Raw genomic sequence first — 23663 nt, forward strand, 5'->3', positions numbered from 1 at the left:
TTGGCTATTTTCTCGTCGGTTTACAATTTTCTGAAAAAGGCTGAAGGTTTTTTCCCCATCTCTGTTACGTTGGCATGATAAAATAATGCTAAAGGTTTCCTTCTGCTTTTCTTACTGCTTTTGAACATTATTGACTGCTGCTTAATTGTGAGCATTGGTGAGCTCAGGTGTTAAAGTTACGCTTCAGGCAAAAGTCTGGTGTTAAGAATTTTCTCGCGCCCATTATTAATAGCATATCTTTTTTTTGGGGGGGGGGGGGGGACCGGGGGGTGCCCTTGGATACCAAAAATAAATTAAAAAATAAATAAATAAAAGAAAGAAAGATGTGGTAAGCAAGAGTTTGACCGTGTTAATTAGAATGAATAAATCACTGAACCTAATATAATTATGAATGTTAATTGTGGGGTATTAACGAAAACTTTTTAACTAGTCAAGAAAGCAGAGCGCACATGGTATGGAGCAAATAAAAGAGAGGAAAAAGGGGAAAGTGGGTTTTGGCCTTTGGGGGAAGGGAATGGAGGCGGGGGGAGGTTGGAAGTAATTATCAAGTGGGATTAGCAAATGGTCCTAGCTGTCAATGGAGGAGTAGAAGCATAGGCAAGGAATCTTGACTCTTTTGTTGTTGTGTTTTGCAATTGAAGGAAGATGCCAAGATGGGGCAGGCACGCAGCATACTAGTCTTCTACGTGCTTATTTTATAAGCATCCAATTATTTTCTCTAATCATGATTGCTACTTACTTTTTCTTTTTCTTTTTCTTTTTTTTTCATATATAGCGGCATGAACAGTAGTATAAACTATTATGTTATGTAGCTCATGCCACTGTAGTTGTTTATTTCTGTCACAGCATCCTCTTTTGTTCTAGTACTATTGGAAACAGCCCTCCACAGTTCCTCCTCCTCCTCCTCTTCCCCCTTCCCCCCCACAACAAAAGCAACAAACACAAAACAAAAAATCCCCACAACAAAGAAAAAAGACCAAAAAAGTTATAAAAACTAGGGAGTAACAAAAAGAAGCTTTTAGTTGGCATCTGAAAAGGGTTCAAGATTATAACTTTTGCCTGAGTTCTCGAGTATTCGAGTAGTGGGGTGCGATTGGAGCTGTATGTCAATTTCAAGAGCACGATTAGACGCAGTAATAACTCTCGGGGAAGAATAAATGACGAATTTATTTTAGAATATTTGTATGGTGTTTCGTAGGCTCGTAGCTAAGAATAGGGTCTAATGTATTGTACTAACATCGTATGATAACTTAAGATTTTGTTACATTGGTTAATAATAGGCTAATGGGATCTGATTGGAAAAAATGATGAAGGGTTCCGGCATTCAAGCATGGAGTTATCGAAGAATTAAATGGGCCAGACATGTACATTACCGGCATTTAAACAGAAACTAATTGTTGTGATCACTAAAGAATAGATTTGCCGGTCTTGATTGACCAAAAGAAAACGGTCTGAACCACAGACCCTTGTTGTAGTTGGTGGGATCCACCAGTCAGAAAACGGGAAGGTGAGAACCGAGGAGGTGAAGACAATAATGGTATGGTAGTGTTTGATAGGGGAGGGAGATAAGAAAATTGACTTGGGTAGGCCAGCCCATTTCTGAATTTTCCTGCGTCTGGGACTGGGGGGAGTAATACAGCAGTACCTTTAATGCAACTTTGAAAAATGCTGCAAGAAAATCAGGCAGAGTTTAGTTTTCCCCTTTACCTGAGTCTAACACAATCAATTCTCTTTTTTGACTTGGAAAGAAAGAAGCAGGAGAGGAAAGGAAAGGTAATGAATGGAGACATGAGAAAGTGAAGGGAGGTGGGAGAGGGGAGTGGGACTTTGTGATGATGAAAGGAATTGAAAAGAATAGCCAACTAGCCCCAAGGCTGAGAGGGACTTAGTTTCTATTACTACTAGTAGTAGTAGTAGCATGCAGCTCTAGATTTTTGAAGAAGATGGGTCATGGCCATGGGTGGGGGAAAGAAAGGAATGCCAGAAAACATAATAAGTAGTACTAACATAGATGATACACACGGCATGGTGGGGCGTCGGCTTGTTTGTGTTTTTGTTTGTTTGTCTGGCGTGTATATTTTTTGGCTGATTGGCTTCACTGTTGTTGGTGTTGGGTTGTCGTGGTGGACTCTGATAGCATGGATTTGTGGTGGTTTGGTGAAGTCATTAATTGCAAGGCTTTGAAACTTTCGGCTTCTTTGCTTTTGCACCATTTTGTTGCCAATGCCAATCATCAGCACCACTTCCTTAATGGTGATATTATTATTTTTTTGCCGTCAATTGTTGACTACTAAAATCCTATGGTAACAGTAAGATGGACTTTTTGTCCTTTTTTTTTTTTCTTCCTTTCTTCAACAAAATGATAGTAAAACGGTTGGACAGATTGTTCTTGCTCCTCTTGTTTTTTTCCCTTCTTTAGTTAAACTTGATGTTTAGGACGAAAGGTTTTTACCAACCAGCTTTATACTTACTCTTTGTGTTCTCTAGTCTAGCTAAAAGAAACAAATCATTAGCTGATGGATGAATTAGGAATTCAGGATTTGGTTTCACATGGCTTGTTCGCATGAACTATGAAACTAATAAAACTTATTTGACAGACGGGACATTCTATGAACTGAAACTAATAAAATTCCAGAAAAACAATTAATGATTGAATGTTTTTGTCCGTATACACGTGCTAATATTTGTGTCTTGCTAATGTACGAAGCGTTTTACTTTTACCATTGATGGAGACTTGTTGGAGAATCATTGGTTTGGTAAGTTTACAAAACAGTCCTATAATAATGCCGCCCTCGGCAATACCTAAAAAACAATCAACAGCCGGAGCGCGAGCGCTTACCATTAGTAAATATAAATATATTTTACCTTTAGAGAATGATATATTGATTTTGCACTTTTGGACACTTATTCAACTTTTGGTACTATTCACAAGTGCCAAAAATATGACACTGGTGAAGTTTTCCGCAACGCATTATAATAAAAGTTGAGCGGTATATTTGCAGAACGCTCCTAGAGTTGCCTTCATTCATGTTTCTAGTAAAATTTGATTGTATTTTTTGTTTGAAAAATGTTGTAATTTATTTTGAAAAAACATGTTTGGAATTTTTTTTTTGAAGGGCTAAAATGCTTGTTTTAAGCCTTCCATCAATAAAGGGGGAAAATGCAGTTTTAAGTTCCCAATGTTTACTACTCTGTGTGTAAAAGTTTTGGCAAAAACAAATTCGATTCTCAATATACAGCATATGTACGTACAATTTTACTCCGCAAAGTTTTGGCAACAGCAAATGTGGTCCCTAATATTACTAATTTGAAGTAGATTTAGGATAATTAAAGGATTTTTTCAAATACTGACAAAATCAATCGGGTGCTGCCGCGTGCTAGTTGAATTAATATTTCTCAAAAAAAAAAAAAAGAATTAAAATGGCGAGTAACATTGAACAATAAGAGTAATGAATGCACATGCTATCATGTTAATGACTGATTAACTAGGAAACATAAAAAGAAAAGAAATTTGTTAATCTACAAGAATAAATTTAAGTATTACAGTTGTTTGCTTAGGGGCAATGAGGATAGAGGGTGAAAATGAATTCTGAATCAATAAATCCGGTGCTCTGACTTGTTTTAATTTTTTAGTTTAAAAAAATTCCTTCTTTTTACTAGTTAATTAGTTAATAAGTGAGTTATTAGTTCTTAAATTTGCTATTTAAAGTTAGACACATGACTAGACATGCTAAAATTCTATCAATAATTGAGAAAATTTTTCAAATGTCCTAAATCTACCTTTGGAGACTAAAATGTACATGTGCTATACATTGAGAATTATATTCACTTTTGTCAAAACTTTGAGGATTAAAACCGTACGGGGGCTAAACATTTAGAGACCAAAACATATTTTCCCCTCAAAAAAAAAATATTTTTCCCTCAATAAGATGGTATTTCTCATTTCTGGAGCCTTAGAGACCGCTGTAGCAAACTATTTCGAGGGCATGCGCACGGGACAACATGACGTGGACGGTGGAAGTTGTTACATCATCATTCGGTCATGCCAACTTTGACTTGTCTTCCTTTTCCTTCTCTCATTTTAAATACGTTTGTGTTTATGCGGTTCTAGTTTTAATTCCGTATTCACCAATAGAGTCACCTGTTCGTACGAGAGCAACGAGACTGCCACATCTGATCCAGAAGTTGGGTCTGATGGGTTTAGGTGCGTCAACGGGTTTGGATTCAGACTTAGATCCGATAAATATTTTGGGTTTGGATTAAAAAATAATTTCGATGTCCGAACTCGAATTCAAACCCATTTATTCAAACAAAAAAGAGGTTGGATACGGAATATAGCATTTCGACCCGTAATCGACCCAAATCCGAATAATATATTAATAATTATAAAATATAAATATTTCTAAATACATTTTTTTTACCAAATTAACAATTTAGTAATAGATTGATTTGTGGTTAGTTTTGGATTGACTATTGCGAGTTATTTGTGTTTAGTTTTGTAATTTGATTTATTTAAATTTGGAAATTGGATTTGTGATTGATCTTGGATTTAATTTTGAAATATTTAAATTTGGACCTTTTAGACCCGAACCCGTCGGATCGGGTTCCAAAATTCTAAGGTCAAGATTCGGCGGGTATACGGGTCGGATTTGGGTCTACCACATAAAAACGGGTTCGATTCGAAATTTTCGATTTCAGCCTGAACTCGACTAGTTGACACCCCTAGATGGGATTTTAAAATTTGCTCACGTGTCATCCATCCAACCGTGATAGTGTATACATTGACAGTATATATAAAATTAATCCACAAAAAAAACCCAATGAATTATAGAGTAAATGAAAATAAAGTTGCCACTTAATGTGATTTTTTTTAGATTCATATCGGTGCGTGATATACCTATATGGTTCGATGCTAGTTCAATTCCCGTTGGTTCCTTGTGATCGTATTGGATCATCTTTAAAATAGGTTAAAGTAGAAGTATGAATAGATATAGATGATGACAATTGGAAAAAAGAAAATGAAAATGAAGTTAGTCAGAATTCACAAGTTTTTCGTTTGAGGGGAAAACTGATTTGTACTTCTTTCCTCCTTTAGGTTCTCGCGTGGAGTGAAACATGTAGACGGGTTAACTATCCCCTTCCCAACATACACATGATCACGTAGTAATTTGTAGGGAAAATGCCAGTTTTCATCCTCAAATTTTGAGCTATGAACACATTTCAATTTTTAAACTTTTGGGCATAACACATTTAGTATTTGAATTATTAATTTTTAACCAATTTCATTCTCAAATAGAAAATAGACCAAACAAAAAACGATTTTAGGACTAAACTGTGAAATATTTAGAGTATAAGGGACCCAAAATACTTCATGTTTCACGTCCATGGGAGAGTTTTGAAGGGTACAATCTGAAAACGAGAGATACTACTATTTGTGCTATTTTACCTAATTCTTTTGGTTATTTTCCTGTACTTTAAGGAAAGGGTAAACTGTGGATTATGGTATACATTATACACGATATAACTGACAACTCGAAGTAGAATTATGATTTTATTAATTAACTGAATAATTATATTGACACTTTCACACATATGCCTGTGCTTGTGTATCTATACTAGATTTTCAATGGAAAAAGACATCTATCAATAAGTAAGTATTCTAAAGTTTTCTAGTTCTATTATCTGACAGTAATTTATAAGCAACTTGATACAATTGCATAAAAAAAAGAGTGGAAATTAGTATATTAGTCATTTTTTTGTGAACTTATTATATTAGTTGCGGCTTTTGCAGTGGACGCTAGGCATCCTTTCATCAGTCACTAATTAAATTTAATTCATTTGAAGTTTCTACATAAACTTGGTGATCCGTACCAAGCAATTTGTATCTTTTGATGGATTCATTCGACAGGTTGATCAAGTCAATGCATGAGGTTTAACTGCTTATTACTCCATCAGTTGTCTAATTTGACTAAATGGATGAGGCCAGGTCCGTTTGGTTGAGGGTGGAAATAATTCCTTAAAGAAAATGTTTTACATGAAAAGTATTTTCTGATAAATCAAACACTTTCCTTCTTTCCTTATTATTTTTCTGGCGTTTGGTTACATATCGATAGCCGCTAGAAAACGTTAATCTATTAATTAGCTATATTTTTATATATAAAAAAAGAAAATAAAACAGTGCTCTATGAATTATCTTCATCTCTTTATACCGGCTAAATATCCAGAAACTGGGAAAACGTTTTTGCAACCAACCGAACAGACCCTAGGAGTATTGAGGGGCAATAGATTCACATTTATGCAGGTTTGTAATTTCTTATTGCATGGTTCTCATTTATGCAAATTTGTATCTTTCTTGTTGCTCCTCCTCTAGAAGAGGAAAATGGCAAACTTTATATATTTCGCTTTGCCCGTTGTTGGACAAAACAAAAGGAAATTATTTCTTTTCTTTTCTTATTTTTTACTGTAATTTTATTACCATGCTTGGAATTTCCGCTAGCTACTACCTTGTGGTTGTGACTTGCGTATCCCCTTCCACATGAAGATGTGAAAGGGGCAGGTGGAGCAACTTTCAGGCTTGATTTCAATGACAATCAGATTATTGGAAAAACAATCATCTTGAAAACAACTAAAGCTTGTATGTATTATATATCTTCGATCGTAATTATTGCCCCACAGGTTCAGGCAATGAATCCGACATTAGCATCACTAAGTGAAATGTAAGCGGTCAAATGCTAAATAACGAAGGGACGCAAGCCAAACTTGTGAGTAGTAGTCAAGAGCTTGGGTCCATTCGGAGTTGAGTGCTTTCATTTTGATTAAGAAGCACTTTTAACGTATTTGGTGAGCATCGTCCCTCGAATTTAGGAGTAAAGTTTTTTTTTTTTGGTCAATAAAGCATTTTTGGTATAAATTCAAAATTAATATTTTTAGAGTAGCTTTTGTATTTCAAAAAATAAAAAATCAACTTTAACAATTGGATTATAAATTTTGAACTAAATAAAGAGATAAATATATTTTAAAATTTTAAAATTACACATTATTAAGTAGAAAAAGTATTCCTGCAAGTATGCATCCAAACAAACAATAATATGATTGAATACTCAATAAGTGTTTTGATCAAATTTGAGTACTTTTTGATATGTCAGGACAACCCCCAATGGGACCTTATCAATTTTTTTTTATGCTATTTATATTTACCTTCCAAGTGGAAAGCATTTAGATGTGACTAAAAGAATTGGTCAAAAACTTTACAGCCTATAAGTTAAAGAGGTACGTCATCCCTTAATACTCTAGAATCGTTAATCCTTTATTAGGAGCTGTGGATTGAGAATAAATTCTTTTCTTTATGAAACTTTGAAAGTGCTATGCCTATTTTGCTTTTTGTTTTTCAAGGATGTCGTTTTCATGTTTAGCTTGTGATGAAAATTTTACAAAACAAATACATGTACCATTTTTTTTTTTCTCTAAACTATCCAATAATTAAGAGAATTTGTCATCGATTGTTCTCTAATTACTTTTAGTCGCAAATCCATACCTCAAGAAAAAAAAAAAGAAGAAAAGAATGAAAAAATTTGAGAGTCGAACAAAAGATTTTGTGCCTAGAGTTCCTGATGGATATGGCACTGAAATCGGCCGGCCGGGTTCTTATGGACCAGATTAAAGTCATATTTTGCAGCTCCAGATCTTTAAAGCCCAATTTGACATAAAAATTGACATCACATATAGTTGAGATCCGATTCATCCGAACAAACCTCTCTCTGAAATTTCTTCTTGGTAACAAAAGGAAGTAATATAATGATCCCCGTAAAGAAGCAACATGTATAGCTCAAATATGTTTAGCTGACAAGATCTTCTAGCTTTTCATGACCTAATTAAAGTCCTAAACAGTTGACACAGCATATTTTCCAAAGGGCTAAAATCACTTTCGCTTATGGTGAATGTTTAGTCAGGCAATAAAGCAGAAAAACTGAAAAACTACTTATTTCTTTTTCCTGCATTCCCATGCACAGCAGGTGATGTATCTTTCACCTTAGAACTGATGATATTGCCACAGGCCAACGGCAACGTATAAATGAACTTGTACAATAAAATGCCTCCATGAAATCAGTTACTTAAACAGAGATCAATCGAATCTGGCTTTGAATTTTTGTTGGAGGTCGTTATTATCACCGAGTGTTCCTTACACAATTTGTAATTCTGGTGCACCCTCTAGAGTAAGGATTGATCTTTTGATGCGAACCACAGTTATAGTAAGACGAACCCCGTCGGTTGCATGGGATATTACCTCTACGCAGGGCATCATAACTAATGTAACGAGTTTGAGCCAGTACCCGCCGGCTAGCCTCAGAATCAAGCATCATTTCTTCAGCTTCATCGATGCAATCGCCGACTCGACCATTGCATGTAGCTATGCCATGAGAAGGGATGACGGAATCAATGTCGAACAGGGCTTCTTTGTAATCAGCAAATGACGATTCCGCTATCAGGAAAACCCTGGCCAGCAAGAGGATTAGAAGGCAATGCAGATATCCCATTCCCATGTGGTTTTTTTCTTTTGAAAATTTGGGAAGGATGAATTGATGGAATGTGAAGATTTTGTGTTGATCAGGTTTGCGTTATCTGTTTTGAGTGTTATTGTGGATAGAGAAGCATGAGAGAAAATTATATGGAAGGTGGAAACTGGATAATGTAAGCTTGGATGAGGTTAGCGCATGCATGCATGCATGCATGATGTGTCTCTTAAGGGTTAGCGTTTTGGAAAATTGGCCTGTTTTTGCTCCTATTTCTTCTCTAGTTAACGGAGGTGGTGCTGGTGGTGGTTGTTGCCGTTCTATCTGTGCTGTCGAAGGGGGAAAAAAAAAGAAGCTGAATTTGCATTCACTGCCATTCGCAACCAGTAGGATATTGGCTTTTTTTTTTGGGGCCAAAAAGTAGTACCATTTGGTCGCCCACCTGTATATGTTTTCTTTTTATTTCTCATATTAGGATTCTGACTTTTTTTTTTTTTTTTTTTGGTTGGTCTGCGGTCCTTGTTGGACACTATTTGAGTTCTCACGGAGTCCAACAAGTACTTGGGTAGGATAGGTTAGACAGAGATGGTTAGGTCCTGTTCTGTTTTGTGAATGATTATCCAAAACTCACAATAGCCCATACAAGGTAATGACAATCAGCGAGCTGCTTCACCTTGACCAAGGTTCGCAATTCGCATTTATCAAATGTAGGGATGGCAACGGGTAATAAAACTCGATATTCGTGAATATCCAACCAGACAGTTAATCTCTGATTATATGATTGATTCACTCTTCATTAGGATTCGGTATCGAAGAGATATTTTTTGATGCGAGGTTCAAAAAATTTAATGCTCATACCCGATGTATAAGTTCACATATATAATATGAATAAAATATATATACACACAATTTCATGGTTGGAAGTTAGAAAAGGGATATATATATATATATATGAAGACAAGAAGGTTTATTATAATCTGCTTTTTTACTTTTGCACGTTATAGGATGAAACACGAAGACAAGAAGGTCACAAGGATGATTCAAGTGTGAACTGTAATTGCCTTTCTTTGTCATGAAATTGTGATCAAAACCATTTTTTATGGGATTAATAGACCTTGATTGTTGCTTCTTGGCATGCTAGGAAAAAGGATCTATTGACTTTCTAATTCAGTAAAAAAAAAAAAAAATCGATTTAATGCAGTTTTGGTTTGTCTTATTAGTTGCCCAAAATTTTCTGAAACTTCCACAGATTATTTTGCACACAGAGGTGTAAAAGAGGATTTAGTGCAGTATGATTACTATAAAAGAGCAATATGATTACTAAAAATCAATCTTTAAATCCAGAACTTCTTATATACTATCTCCAAATGACTCCTCAATACTACTTCAGTCTGCTTGATAAATCTTCTAAATATGCGCAGCGCAACACAATTTATGTTATCCGACTTCATTATCAAGTTGTTCTTTTCTCAAGTCTTTGCAAGATAAAGTACTCTTTCTCTGTTTTTTCTCACTCTCTCGTCCTTTCTTTGTCTAGGGTGCACTTTTTCTTCCTTTTCCCTTTCTCTCACCCTTTTTCCTCTCTAACCTTTGTTTGTTGTCCTGTAACTGTACCTTTAAACCAATGCTAGTAAATGTTGACTTGTACCATAATTATTCAACATTAATTAGGCGGGCATAATCAATAATGGTCTCAATCAAACAATTAAAAACTTGCCACCAGAAATGGTTAAGAGTATTTATATGTGATATGTGCTTCCACAACATCTCCCACTCAGAAATTAAACGGAATCCATAAGAAATTAATTCCCCCTATGGTCCTTTACCATGTGGCTTCTTCTAGCAGTGCTATAAAGAGTTTAGCGGATTCAAGAGTGCTCCCTCGGACCAGACACTGAGCACATACGGTTGTCAGCGACAATCGTTCAAAATAGTAGTGTAATACTTTTTAAATAAGTTATAATTACATCTTACCTGCTTGTACATGTTTATAATAAGAGTATAATATTCTGTTACTATTCATGTGATCAGCTCCATGTATAATAATTATATATATGTTATGAAATTTTACAAATAATTCACGTAAAGTGACAAGGTATTTAAAAAGTATTACTATATCATTTCGAAGACGATTATCACTGAAAACCCTCCGTGTCCGAGTACCTTCCTCCAATGGTAAGATTATGATTTTTAATTGATAATCCCATTGGCAGGATGGAAGAAACCTGATCAATCTTCTCAAGCGAGTAGAGTAGTTGTCTACATCTACATGACGGCAGGATAGGAGAAACCTGATCAATATTCTCAAGAGGGCAGTAGTCCACCTCTACATGATGGGGATGCCACGACCTGGATATTTATCTGTGGACTAGTTTACAGACCGCTACATTTATTGTCAGTTGTGAGTTGGTCCAAATTATCGACCTAACACCAACTACAAATCCCCCGTGGCCCAGGTGGATGCATTATCCTTTTGAGTTCGATTGGGTTAACTCTCTGCCGCTTGTAGGTCCTCGTCAATAATTAACCGAGTCAAAGGCGTTTGATAAACTTCGGGGCTAAGCTCATTTGATTACGCACCAGATATTTTGCTATAATTTTAACTCATTTTTCACAGTTTAAATGTTTCGTGTAAAATGAATGTCATTTTTTTAGTGTGTTGATCTAGAGATTAAAAGAAAAGTATTGACACAATCGAATGATTTTATAAAATTATAGGAATTTAAATATATTTAAATGAAGAGACAGATGAAAAGAATCTTAACCCTGTTGATAAATGGACATGAATGTCATGAATGGAATCAACATTCAAGTTACTAACATCTATGCCTATGGATGCATATTGTAAAAAACAATTTACATGAATGATAAAAGTTCACACTCATGATGAGGTTTATGATTTTGATACTAATCCCAATTCTAATATGATTATACGAATCAAACGCCTCTTTAGTAGCATTATCCCACCTTAGCAATGTCTATGGTTTCTAAAGCTCGCTCCAGTAACACAAGCAACATTTACATTAGAGGTTAAACTTTTAAGCAATAGTGAACACAGGTTTACCAAAACACAACACAAGAACACGTTATCCAATAAATGGGATAGGACAATTACTCATTTAGAAATTATCATAGTCAAAAGATTCCGTACTATAAATGAATAATAACTCAAGGAAACGTAATCACGATAATATTATTATCAGCAAATTAAGGAAACATCCGGATACGACAACAATTATTAAACTCTTTGTGGGGTGTGTTACCATATTAAACTCTAAGCCGAGGCGATTTAAAATTAAAGGGACCACACATAAAGTGTATCTGGATGATTATAAAAGTCTAAGTTGAATAGTTAATGCATTTTGGTATAACTCCAAAATGTTGGACTCCAGGAAATTCAGCCTTTTTTTCCCACACAAAATAATGGGTCCGAGAACAACAATACGCACATTACCGTTTTGACCCCAAAAAAAATAAAAAGAGACTACCGCAATTTGCATTTCTTATTATCCTATTATGGAGTCGACTCGAGTTTGAGTAGTGTATTATTCGAATAAAAATGCTTGAGTTCAAACTCGTCAAATTCTTTAAAATTGAGTTCGAACTCGAGTTCAACCTTATTTTACCTTAGTCGAACTTGGTCTCGAACTCGACCAAATCGAGTTTAAACGAGTTCAATTGAAACTTGATTTTTTAAAATAAATTTCATAATTAAAAATTATATTATAAACACACTACTCGACGAAGGTTCGACTAATACATGAAATTTGGTTTTTTCTACTCAAACTCGATTAGCATCAAGTTGAAGTCGATAGTAGTAAATGATTTGGAAAGGAAAAAAAAGTCTACCACAATATGAACTTCTCATACTGCATCTGGACGCCATAACCACAAGGGGGAAAAAAGGCATGCTCATTCACGCATGTAATAGTCAATACAGTAATCAATCATTTTGGGTGCGGTTTTACATTTTGTCTGTGTTTTTGCCGAGCATCATTCTGGGCTAGTTCGTTATGCAGTGTATACTTGTAAGCCTCTACTGGTGCCTTGCTGGTTGCTTTCCAAGGACTTCGTTTTGGCTATGTTTGCGGCTGAGTGAATTGGAGCAAATCAGCAAAATGATTATTCTACTGTACTACCAAACTGGCCAATAACGATGTCATGACTATTTTTAACCACAAAAAAACATTGGGAGTGAGATCGATCTGTACACTAATGATCCAAATCATATTAGCATAATGTAACACTAACCTAGCTCTTCTATTTCATACAATAATAAAATCGCATCGATCAAATGTTAATTGATTTAAATCATAGTCCTTATTCTGCAATTGTCAGTGACAACTGCAAAAGCCCTGAATTCCGGAAACACCACCCGCCGGTCATTCCAGTCCAAGAGCGGGCTCATCATAGTAGCTAGTATATTGCTGGAGTGTCCTAGGTTGAAAAATGCAAAAGCCATATAATTAACACACTATTTAGCAAACAAAGAATTCACGTTAGTGGGGTTAGCTTTGATCACAAGGGATCCTCCTAGAATTGTCAAGTCTTCAAAATATAAAATAGCTTTTATTTGGGGTAAGTCGGACAAAGACTAGAGATGGGGAATGATAATAATCATCATCAATCAATCTAAGAGAGCGTTTGATAAAATTGAAAAATCTAAAATATGAATTCATTAAATTAATAAATTTTTATATATTAAATCTAATATATTTTAGTGTATATCGTATTAAATAATAAGTGAATAATTTATCACTTATTTTTTATATCAAATTTTGTCTAAAAAATTCAGTGACACTTAACTAATTCAGATATTTAATTTTTTATTATTAAATATATTTTAACATGTTAAAATATGAATTCATTAAATTTAAATATTAAATTGAATTATTGGGGCCAACTCTTTATACATTCCACCATTTGCGTTTCCTTTAACGTACAAGAAAATACAAGTAAAAGGAAAGGACGAAATAGTCATTCAACTGAATTTCAATAAGGTCGGCGACCTTTTACTTTGTCTGTTTCACAACTAAAACGATCACACGGGTGGCTAAGGCCAAGCATTCTTCTTCCTTTCTAGTTTCTACTCTCTCTTCCTCTCCCCGCGCTTTCTTCCATTCCTTTTACTCTCAACACTGTATCTTTGTTCTTGGCTTCTGCTTCAGAATTAAGCTCAATCTTCACTCTTTTCTGCAGTGGATTTCATAAAATTCGTGCAGAAATTTGTTTGTCGTGTACAGTACGTGCTACTCAGGTAGTTAATTTCCCCCAGCAACTTTTATTACCACTGCGTGGTGGTCTTTTAATTGCTTCTCCTGCCTTAAACTTTGTACTTTTTTGCTGATTGGAGCTTCTAGAGGATCGGAAAGGAATCTTTTAGTACCCTTCTTTGCAAATATAGCTCAATTGGTTGGTAAAAATCAGTTGGGCATCATGAGGTTCCTATTCGACTCTCACGCTCTCCTTTTCTCTCCTTCCCCTTCTACTGCTCTCTTTTTCTTTATTCCATAAATAAATGAAAAAAACTGGGTTTTTATTTTTTAATTTTTTTTGGGGGAAGGGGGGGGGGGGGGTTGTTTTAGCTTCTCTTTCATTATGCTCTGCAGCTATATACTGCTAATTTGTTATGCTTGATGGCGTTGTATTTAATTTAACGTGGAAAGTTTTTATGGGGTGTTGGCTGATTTAAAATTACGGGCTTGGATAGTGGTATTTTGGTTGTTGGATTATGATCATGATCTTTTGTCGTCCGGGAAATATATGCTTAAAAAATGTTTTGCTATTGCAATTTAATATTAGCGTTTGTTTTCTTGGACTGGTCACCGGTGAAATGGTAATTGACGTGTCTCAGGTTCTCGAACTTAATAATTGTTTATTGACTTTAGGGATGACTTTTCAGGTCCGTTTCTGCTACTGTTCATTGGCCTGGTGAAGAAAAGTCCATAGGCTGAGTTGATTGTTTATGTCCATTTCTGTTTGTACTAGCAGCAGCCTGCAGTATTACTAGATAAGTAAGAAAAATAGGCCTATGCAAAAGACGCTATTGAATTTTGTTTCTATAAGTGACTAGTTTGTGTAACTGAGTCCATGGGTTTTGCGTGTTTCAAGTCCTAGCGGTTACTCTGTACTAGGTGTTTTGTTAGCACCCCGTCCAGGGAACTGCTTGCTTGTGTTTAATTTTGGGAGAAAAATTGAGTATCCGATAATCATTAATGTTTTCATGGCGGATAAGATGTTAAGAGTGATAAAGCAAGAGAAATGAAGTTTACTCATGAGATGTGTCAATAGGGCAGATAATGTAAATTGCAATTCCTTGGACATGTTTTTCTCATGGCATTGACTTTGATATTAGACGTCCCATTTTCCCATTGCTAGAAGATTAGTATATTGGCGTGCCTTTTGGAATTCTAACATGCAACATTAAAGTTCAATGAAACAAAATTAACATATGTGTTGCAGGTAACGCGTCACATGAATAAGGATATTCGCCAAAATTGAATCAGGTTCAGCAATACAACTCATGGAGCATGAGGCAACTGCTATGCATAAGGATCAGTGGCAAAAGCAGGATAATTTTCTTGAGGTGACTTTAAAAGCTGTTTAATTAGGAATAGTTTCTCATTAATATGTTGTAAGTTCAGTTTTTTCAGCAATCGGGTAAGTGAAGTTCCTGATACTTGGTGTTCTTTAGGTTCTTAATATAGAGAAACAGTTATTGGCATTGATCCATTCTAAAGGTCTGTTACACAAAGATGTTCAAGAGTTGTACCGCAAGGTGAGAACTGCTTATCAGAGCATCATTTTGAATGACTATGATGTTGTGGACCTTCAAGAAGTTGAATACTTTTTGTGGAAGCTTCACTATAAGCACATTGTTGAGTTTCGCAAAAGCATGAGGCAACATTGGATGAGTGGAGAGAGTACAAAAGGGGAAACTTCCCCAGTTGACATTGACTCACAGGGCAACATCAATAGATATGTGGATGGATTCAAGACATTCCTGTCTGAAGCGACTGACTTCTATAGCAATTTGACCAAGGCTTTCAGAGAAGTTTGTGGTCTGCCAGGGGAGGTGTTCCTGTATAACAAAGGAGACAGTTCATTTTCTACTGAACAAATGAAATTGAGCAAGTGTCAGTTTGCATGCCACCGCTTTCTAATATGTCTTGGGGATCTTGCTAGATATGGCGAGCTTTGTAAGAAACAGGATGCTTCTAAATGGTCGGTTGCGTTTACTTACTACTTAGAAGCAAGCAGGATATGGCCAGCTAGCGGGAATCCCCATAATCAAGTAGGTTTCTTCATATTACTTAATGATGAACACAGGCTTTGCTTAGCTCTGGAATGTTAGAAAAGCTTTGTATTTGTCATTTTTGCTCTTACACTATTTTCAGTTCCAAATTCTCTACTAGTGTTGGGGACAAGCCTGAATTGGCGAACAAAAGTCACTTTTGAAACCATCCTGCAGACCTTGTTTCATTTCTAGATTGATTCTTTGGCAACAGTTGGAGCAATTGTTTAATCCTGATTTTTAAGAAGTTTCTACATTCAAATTCATTTGCTAAACTTATTCTACTGTATATTTCCTCGATCTTAAAATTTGTGTTTCTTTGCAGCTGGCACTGTTAGCAACATATGTTGGCGATGCTTTCCTGGCATTGTACCACTGCACGAGAAGTTTAGCTGTTAAAGAACCTTTCCCTGATGCATGGAATAACCTTATGCTACTCTTTGAAGAGGTAAGAGTTCTTCTTTTTTATTTATTTTTTTTCATCCTTGCCTTTTTACCAAAACTATGTAACAAAAGAGGAAGGAGGGAGGTAAACTCAGTAATTTTACTTGTAGTTTTTAGAATTCTTTGCTTTATTTTTAAATTTGATTTTTGAAGTTAAGTAGTTAGGAATCTATTGTTTCTTCTGATTTTGCAGAACGGGTCATCCCATCTGTCTTCGCTTTCCAGTGAGACACACATCGATTTGTTAAAGCCATTTGAAAAAGTCTCCTTGCAGGCCGCACCACAGTCTCTCACTGGATCTTCAAATAAGAGTAACTTGGAAACTAACATCATCTTTTCTACTGCAAAAACTGAACTCTGGCCCCTCTTTGTGAGATTGATAAGTTTTTTCCTTGGGAGATCCAGGTAATTAGAGCAACACAATATTCTCTTGATCTGACTTATATTCTGGCTAACCCATCAGAAGACAACAAACAGGATTAGTCCCTGCTGATTTTGTGACTATTTTCATTTCTGTTATTAGTTATGGTGCTTGTGAAGATAAAAAATCATGTTGTTATTTGCTATTACTTCTGTGTGGCGGACCATTAGTTAGTCAAGCTTGCAAGAACGTGTTTTAACTGGGTCACTCCGTAGCAAACTCGGCAAGTTTAGTAGGTGTACCCTAAGGCATGGTATATCTTTCTTGAATTTATTTGGAATATCATCCTACAAACTGGTCGAGATCATCACCTTAATTCTCTCAGTTCCCTGTTTGGGAACAACAGGGAAATTCGTTATCATCTCCTCAATTCCCTTTTTGCGAACTACAGGGTGGATGTCAGAGAAATAGTGAATTTTTGCTGATTGAAGAGGAACTGATATTGTAGTTGACTGATTTAAACACCAAAACTCCACTATGGCCTGTGGAGTAGTAAGAAAAGCATTTGGTGCATCAGATTTAGTTGAGAGTGAGACCATGAGAGGTTATTTAGTTGGCGATTTATGTCCTCCATTAATTTATGAGAAGAGGCTACGATAAAGTGAACTTAGAACTAGAGGCTGATGAAGATTTTTCTACATCTCAGCTTTTAATTGCGAATTATACTGGTTACTGGACCATTCCTGCAACATCATTATAGTACTTGCTTGTGTTGAACGCAGCTTGATTAATAGAGTTAATAGGTAGTTCAATAGATGATGACACACATCAATCATTTACCAATTTTGTTAAAGCCCCTTGGTTGTATGGTGACAATTCTCTTATCTTCTGGCTTATGGATCCTTGAGCATTTTGAGAATTATGACACTGGCATGCAATTTTGTTATTTTACAATGACATGTAATGCTTATATATGCCAGAAAGAAGATGTGACTGGCTTATAAGAGCTTGTGTTATGTGCTTTTTACATCTTAATTAAGCATTTTGGGTCATGATTTTGGGTTCTAAAAGTTAACGAGTTAGTGCACATCTAGGTTGTTACAGGTCCTGAACTTCAAGATGGATGTGAAGCGCAATAAGTATATGCACAATATAGAGAAAATTTGTCCTGGTTTTAAGCCCTTATCTATTTTGAAAGTCCTTTCACATGCTTCTACCTTGTAAGTTACCCTCCTTCCCCACAGAGCAGAGGGAACTAAAAGAAAATTGAGAAATATCTAAAATTCTTTTGGGGCTTATTTTGTTTGCTTTATGTGAAGACACTGTGATTTGGGAGTGTTCCTATGCTTATAATGTCAATACAGCTTGAAAGCTGTACTATTGTTGCAGAAGATGTTTTACTTACTTTCTGCATTTTTTCTTTTGGAAATGCAAACTTTATTAATGGTTTTACACTAGAGTGCTCCAGTTGCACTCTAGGTACTCGAATACTTGGGGCCTTTTGATACAAATCATTAAAAGACTCTATGGTGCTATCTAATTCTTGTGGATGGTGGTTGTGGTGTTTTTAATGTTTCATTTTTATTTGGTTCGATCACAATTTTCTGTACAGCCTCAATAAATCACGTACCAATGTATTCAACTTATTCTTGGAAATATGATACTAAGAACCAGGAAGATTGGTAAAGATGCATAAATTAAAATTGCATGTCTAGGTGATACTCTTGTACATTGAGACCAAGTTATTTTCTTTTTCCCTGTCCTCTTCTCTGGCAATTCATGGATATAAGTTTGCATGTTTCTGTCTGGCTTCTTTCTTCTGGAAGGCTGCTATGTTATGTGAATGTCTAATTGATTCTGAAGTTAACCATGATGTTTTCCTTGTCATGCAGTTTGGAGGAATTCGAAAGCACTCTTTCTTCCACTGTCGAACATTTGGAATCTTTGGTACTTTTAGATGATGAGCAACTGAAAGCTGCTTTGGAGTCATATAAGCTGATGGATTCATCCAGAAAAGGCCCTTATCGTGCACTTCAACTTGTTTCAATATTCATCTTCATCTTACATAACCTTACAGAAAGCCCTCAGAATGAGAAGCTGAATGAAAATGACAAGCAGCAGAAATCTGGGCTGACCCAATTGGCTCTAATTGCTACATATATTTGTATTGCTCGCCTTCTTGAGAGATGTCTAAAGTGCAATCAACTGGAGAAGTGTCCGCTTTTGCCTGCTGTGCTGGTCTTTGTTGAATGGCTGGTTGGAACACTTGATGAAGTAGAAAAATATGCTGCCGATGACAAAGTTATGAGTGCCATGTCCTACTTTTTTAGTGCTCTTGCTGATCTTCTCAACCGATTTAATATAGGAGAGGGTGAAACTGCTTGCGATAAATCTGCTCTTTGGGAAGATCATGAATTGAGGGGTTTTGAGCCAATGGCCAATGCACATGCCTCTCTGGATTTTACGAGTACTCACTGGGAATGGATGGAGACTTTGGATTCAAAACGTTCGCATCGGATCTTTCATGCAGGAATGAGGATTGTGAACAGATCTGCTAATAATAAACAGTGGATTTTTTGTGACAAAAAAGGATTGAAATTCTTTACCTTTGGGTCAATGGAACTTTTAGGCCAAGGAAAAACAGTAGGGGTATCTAATTTAAATGTTAAAGTCAAGGAGGTGGATGAACAGATTAGTAGAAATGTAGAAGTACATGAACAAGATTCTCTTGGGGAAACTCAACCTCAACGTTGTCAAAAGAGTGTACCTGTTTCCACTGAAGAGGAAGAAGTCATTCTCTTCAACCCTATTACACGACATAACTCAGCACCGCTCTATAAATATATCACTGAAAATGACCATATGTATAGAGAAGGATTGAAGGAGCCTGCTTTATCTGCTGATGAATGCTTGCGCCGAGCAACATCAATGTTCATTGGGAAAAACCAGCCACGAAGTGATCGAGCAAGTTTTTCTCCTGATGCCACAAATGTGAAGTACAACAAACCATTGAAGGAGTCAGCAACTTACCCTGCTGGACCTCCCTCTCTTAGTGCCTGGGTATTTGATAGGGATAAATTAGATTATGAGCCAGAGAAAGGGATCAAGAACTTCACTAAACATGAGTTGATGCCGATTCAGGAAACAGCTTTTGAATCCTTGACTGGTCTATTACATGACAGAACTAGGGATTCTGTTGCTGGTTCCGCTCATGTCTCTGCAGCCGTCCAAACTCTTTCTCCTCCTACATATGTCGCTCCGGTGCCTTCAGCTCCTTTATTGCCGGATGATGCTACTTGGTCTAGGGGTAACTTGCCAAGTTTTCCTGAGTATAAGAGTGCACTTGGTAGTAGGGAGACAGACGGCATTCTTGGTGCTCCACCTGTAAGTGGCTACTCGAATGGTTCTGCACCTCATGGACCATTGGATTTTAGCCCTGTTCTTCCAGGATTAGTCCATGGATACCCTCCACTACTGGGAATGAGTTCTTCGGAATGGCTTTATCACTACAGAAACAATCACAAGCTTGATCAAACCAGTACTCTTTTCTGGCCAGTTCACATGAATGGACCAGGACCTCTATCAAGTTTCCAGACAAATGACCTCTCAAGGTTTGATCTTTTCAGTCAATGGGGAAATCCTTTGGCTTCTACTCCAACCTTCTATATGGAGAGCCCCCAGTTGCATCCAGGTTCTTCTTTTGTTTACAGTGCAGGTGACCCACAAAAAGATAGCCTCCTTTCTTACCAAAGGGCATCTCCTTTTGTTTGTGGTGCTGTTACCGATCCAAGACCTGAGCAACAGCCACTTCTTCATTACCTCAAAGAGAAAGAATGGCAACTGCATTCTCCTCAGTTCAGAGGTTCTGCATTTATGGGAAACTGAAACCCTGATATCTTAAGCACTTCATGACTGTACATCTGTCTTTGCTTCATGCTGTGCTTTGCTTGTTAATTACTGATTGCTTCAGAGAAAGTTTCAATTGCCAAAAAGATTGATCTTAACTCACACAGGTTTATGACTATTTGTGTACAATTTACTGGAGAGTGAAGTATGAAAATTTCCTAGCAGCGTCTGTTTCATCTTTGAAGCGTTGCGAAAAAGCCAACGCATTCTCCATTTTTAAAGCTATCTGTCATGAGCAGGATACAATATCAAAATACAATGCAATATCAATCATGTGGTTCCACAGGAATGACGCTTGAAATGGAATTGGAAGATTTTGAGATTGGGCTTCCAAATAGTTTTATCTTTTGACATGACTTTACACTTTGATTTGAATTGAGATATAAGCCCTGCATCTACAATTGTAATATCTGGAATTAGAGTAGAATTCAGTGCAAAAAGTTCTTTGTTTGGATAGTCATTATGTCTTCAAATATTATTTTGCTTATGTCACAATTACAATTTCAAATCAACTTTTTATCCTCTTAACACTCTTTTTATACTGCATACATTGCATTATAAAAATTGTTATAGTAATTATTCCAAATAATAACTCAAATAATCATTACTATACCAAAGTTCTCTTTTTCTTTCTCCTTGTATTTATTCTTCTCCACAAGCTCCAAGGCATAAGCAATTTCAATGGGTCAATGGGCACTAAAAACATGATTCAAGAGTCAAAACCACTCCCTCGATGACCAATCACCATTGCAAGACGGAAGATATCTGTACAATATATAGAGGGAAAGGAGGGAGGTTTAATGTAAACATTATTTGTCACTTTTTGAACTTTTATTTTTATTCTTATAGGAACAACTTTTATTTTAGTTGTCTAAAGACATGTTTATGGTTAGTTATTTTGGAAACATATTTTGCTTTAATTATTTGCTTTTCACCATGATTAACCCTAAATATTATAACTATCAATATAGCAATTATTATGTGAAAGAAACTTAAGAGATTAAAGTTTGCTTTAGCAATGAAAAATTCATATAAAATTTATTGATTATAAATATTATGCATTCTTTTATTACACATCAAGTATGCAAAAAGCACTAATAATGATCAGTAGTGATAAGGACACGTTAGACGTGTGTGCATAATTTTTAAAAAATAAACTTTGATCTTTTAAAAGTTCAAATGTTGGTTACAATTTTAAAAGCTTTTGGAATAAAATTTTAATGAACTTGATGGTTAAAATACTTGTGGGTGGTTATGGGTGAAAGTTAATTATGGTTATATTGGTTGGTAATATAATTAAGTTATTGTAAAAATAAAGTTGAAAATAAAAAAAGTGACAAAAAATGTAAAATGTTTACACCAAATTCAATGCTCTCCCATTATATATAACTGCCACAAAACTTGGGGAAGGATTGGCTTGGTGGTTCGGCGAGGGAGTGTAATTGAGAGATTTTGGATTTATGCACTTCTACTCACAATCTTACAGTACAAAAAAAAAAACTGCCACAAAACTTGAGGGGGCGAATATTTAGAAACTATATCGGTATATCCTATGTGAGGAGTAAATGAGAACTAGTCTCATATTGGGGGATTATAGTTGCAATATTCTCCCTAAATGTCTTTAATCCAAGAAGTAATCTGGACAGGACATATTACGCTTTAGAAAGAAATAGGGAAAATCGTTCAGAACATTTTTATCTAGGTTTTTTATTAGTTTTTGACTGGAATCTACCACGTGCCTTGCACATGATCTTTTTTTTGGGATAAAATTGTCAAACATATTTCACATAATCTGATCCATAGTCCCTCATATTTCATAAAATGAATTTTTTTTCGTCCCTCACATTTCACAAAATGAATTTTTTCGTCTCTCACATTTTGCAAAATGAAAAATTTTATCTCTCATTGATCATGTGTACGATAGTCTTTTCTTATTTTTGAAGACTCATATATATGTCTATTTGATTCCACGTGAATAGTACAAATAGCATATAATATATTTTAATTTTAATTTTACCTGAATAAGCTAATTGCAGTTGTAGATGAAATTAAATACATATATATTACATGCTATTTGTATTATTTAGATGAAATCAAATAGATATATACATGGATTTAAACAAAAAAGAAACTATTCGTACACATGATCAATGAGAGATGAAAAAATTGAATGATGTGAAATTTGATTCGATAATTTTACCCCTAAAACATGATCACGTGCAAGGGACGTGGTGGATTCCGACAAAAAACTAGTTAAAAAACTAGGTAGGGACTAAATTTTATCAATGTAAATTTGTAAGGGATGTAAAATTATATTTTTAAAAGTGATGGATGAAAAAAATTATTTTACAAAATGTAAGGGACGTTTTGAACGATTTTTCCAAAGAAATATAGAAAGGAAAGTACTAAATGGTCTCTAGAATATTTTCACAACCAATTTAGACCTACAAATTTTAAAATTTTAAATCCCTAGCCGCACCAATTCTTTTTTTTTTGGCACTAATGGCATCTTAATATTTTTTTCTTCAACAGATTATTTATTAATATTAAAAGTTTCCAATCTATATTTTGATGATTCAAACTTGCAAGTCTTTTTGTTAGAAAAGTATCTTAACAAAATTGTCCTTCGTTATCAAATATTATTATAGTATATGTTATGTTATGTACAACAAATCAATGCTCTCTGAACGAATTAAGTGACAATCTATATCTATATAAATTTGAGAAGGGATTTTTAACAACAAGCCTCCACGCATCTTCCCACTATCAATTCCATTTTTCTAGCATTTCACATTTAATTTAATTTATAAAATATATTCCTCTCAACTTCCACATCTACTTTTCACATTTGAAATTGTTTGTTACTTTTTAAAATCATTTCATTTCAAATTGTTGGTTAATGTGAATGTTATCCTATTTGAACTTCAACCCATCACTTTTCCGATTGCCTTGTGTTATTTATGATTCTACAATAATTAAAACTTCTATGAGACCATAAGAAGAGATAACAAATATAACATCCTTTCATACTTTCTTATTAATTTAAATAAGTAAGATTATTTACACTCCAGTTTTTGTTATTCACACTTCAATAATCATTTTGATCATATAATTTTCATTAATTAGACTATATGATAAAATAAATAGT

General features: G+C 35.2%; 1 protein-coding gene across 2 annotated transcripts; it reads left to right on the plus strand.

Annotated features, from left to right (window-relative positions):
- Positions 1–13555: 13555 nt before the first annotated feature.
- Positions 13556–20679, plus strand: LOC113730988 (nonsense-mediated mRNA decay factor SMG7-like). 2 transcript variants are annotated; one of them, XM_027256008.2, is made up of 6 exons: positions 13556–13767; positions 14973–15096; positions 15205–15804; positions 16130–16252; positions 16442–16653; positions 18502–20679. In XM_027256008.2, exons 2-6 carry the CDS (start codon positions 15034–15036, stop codon positions 20492–20494), a joined length of 2991 nt encoding a protein of 996 aa, XP_027111809.1. In that variant the 5' UTR covers positions 13556–13767; positions 14973–15033; the 3' UTR covers positions 20495–20679. The 2 variants fall into 2 exon arrangements, with proteins under 2 accessions (XP_027111809.1, XP_027111810.1); XM_027256009.2 differs by lacking the exon at positions 13556–13767 and adding an exon at positions 14418–14524.
- The last annotated feature ends 2984 nt before the right edge of the window (positions 20680–23663 follow it).

This window comes from Coffea arabica, chromosome 2e, assembly GCF_036785885.1.
Source record: "Coffea arabica cultivar ET-39 chromosome 2e, Coffea Arabica ET-39 HiFi, whole genome shotgun sequence".
Taxonomy (NCBI): domain Eukaryota; kingdom Viridiplantae; phylum Streptophyta; class Magnoliopsida; order Gentianales; family Rubiaceae; genus Coffea; species Coffea arabica.

Coding starts and splice junctions, on each gene's coding strand:
- LOC113730988 (XM_027256008.2), top strand. CDS start 15,034: ATGGAGCATGAGGCAACTGCTATGCATAAGGATCAGTGGCAAAAGCAG. Junction 15,097..15,204: donor AGCAGGATAATTTTCTTGAG/GTGACTTTAAAA, acceptor GGTGTTCTTTAG/GTTCTTAATATAGAGAAACA. Junction 16,253..16,441: donor TTATGCTACTCTTTGAAGAG/GTAAGAGTTCTT, acceptor CTGATTTTGCAG/AACGGGTCATCCCATCTGTC.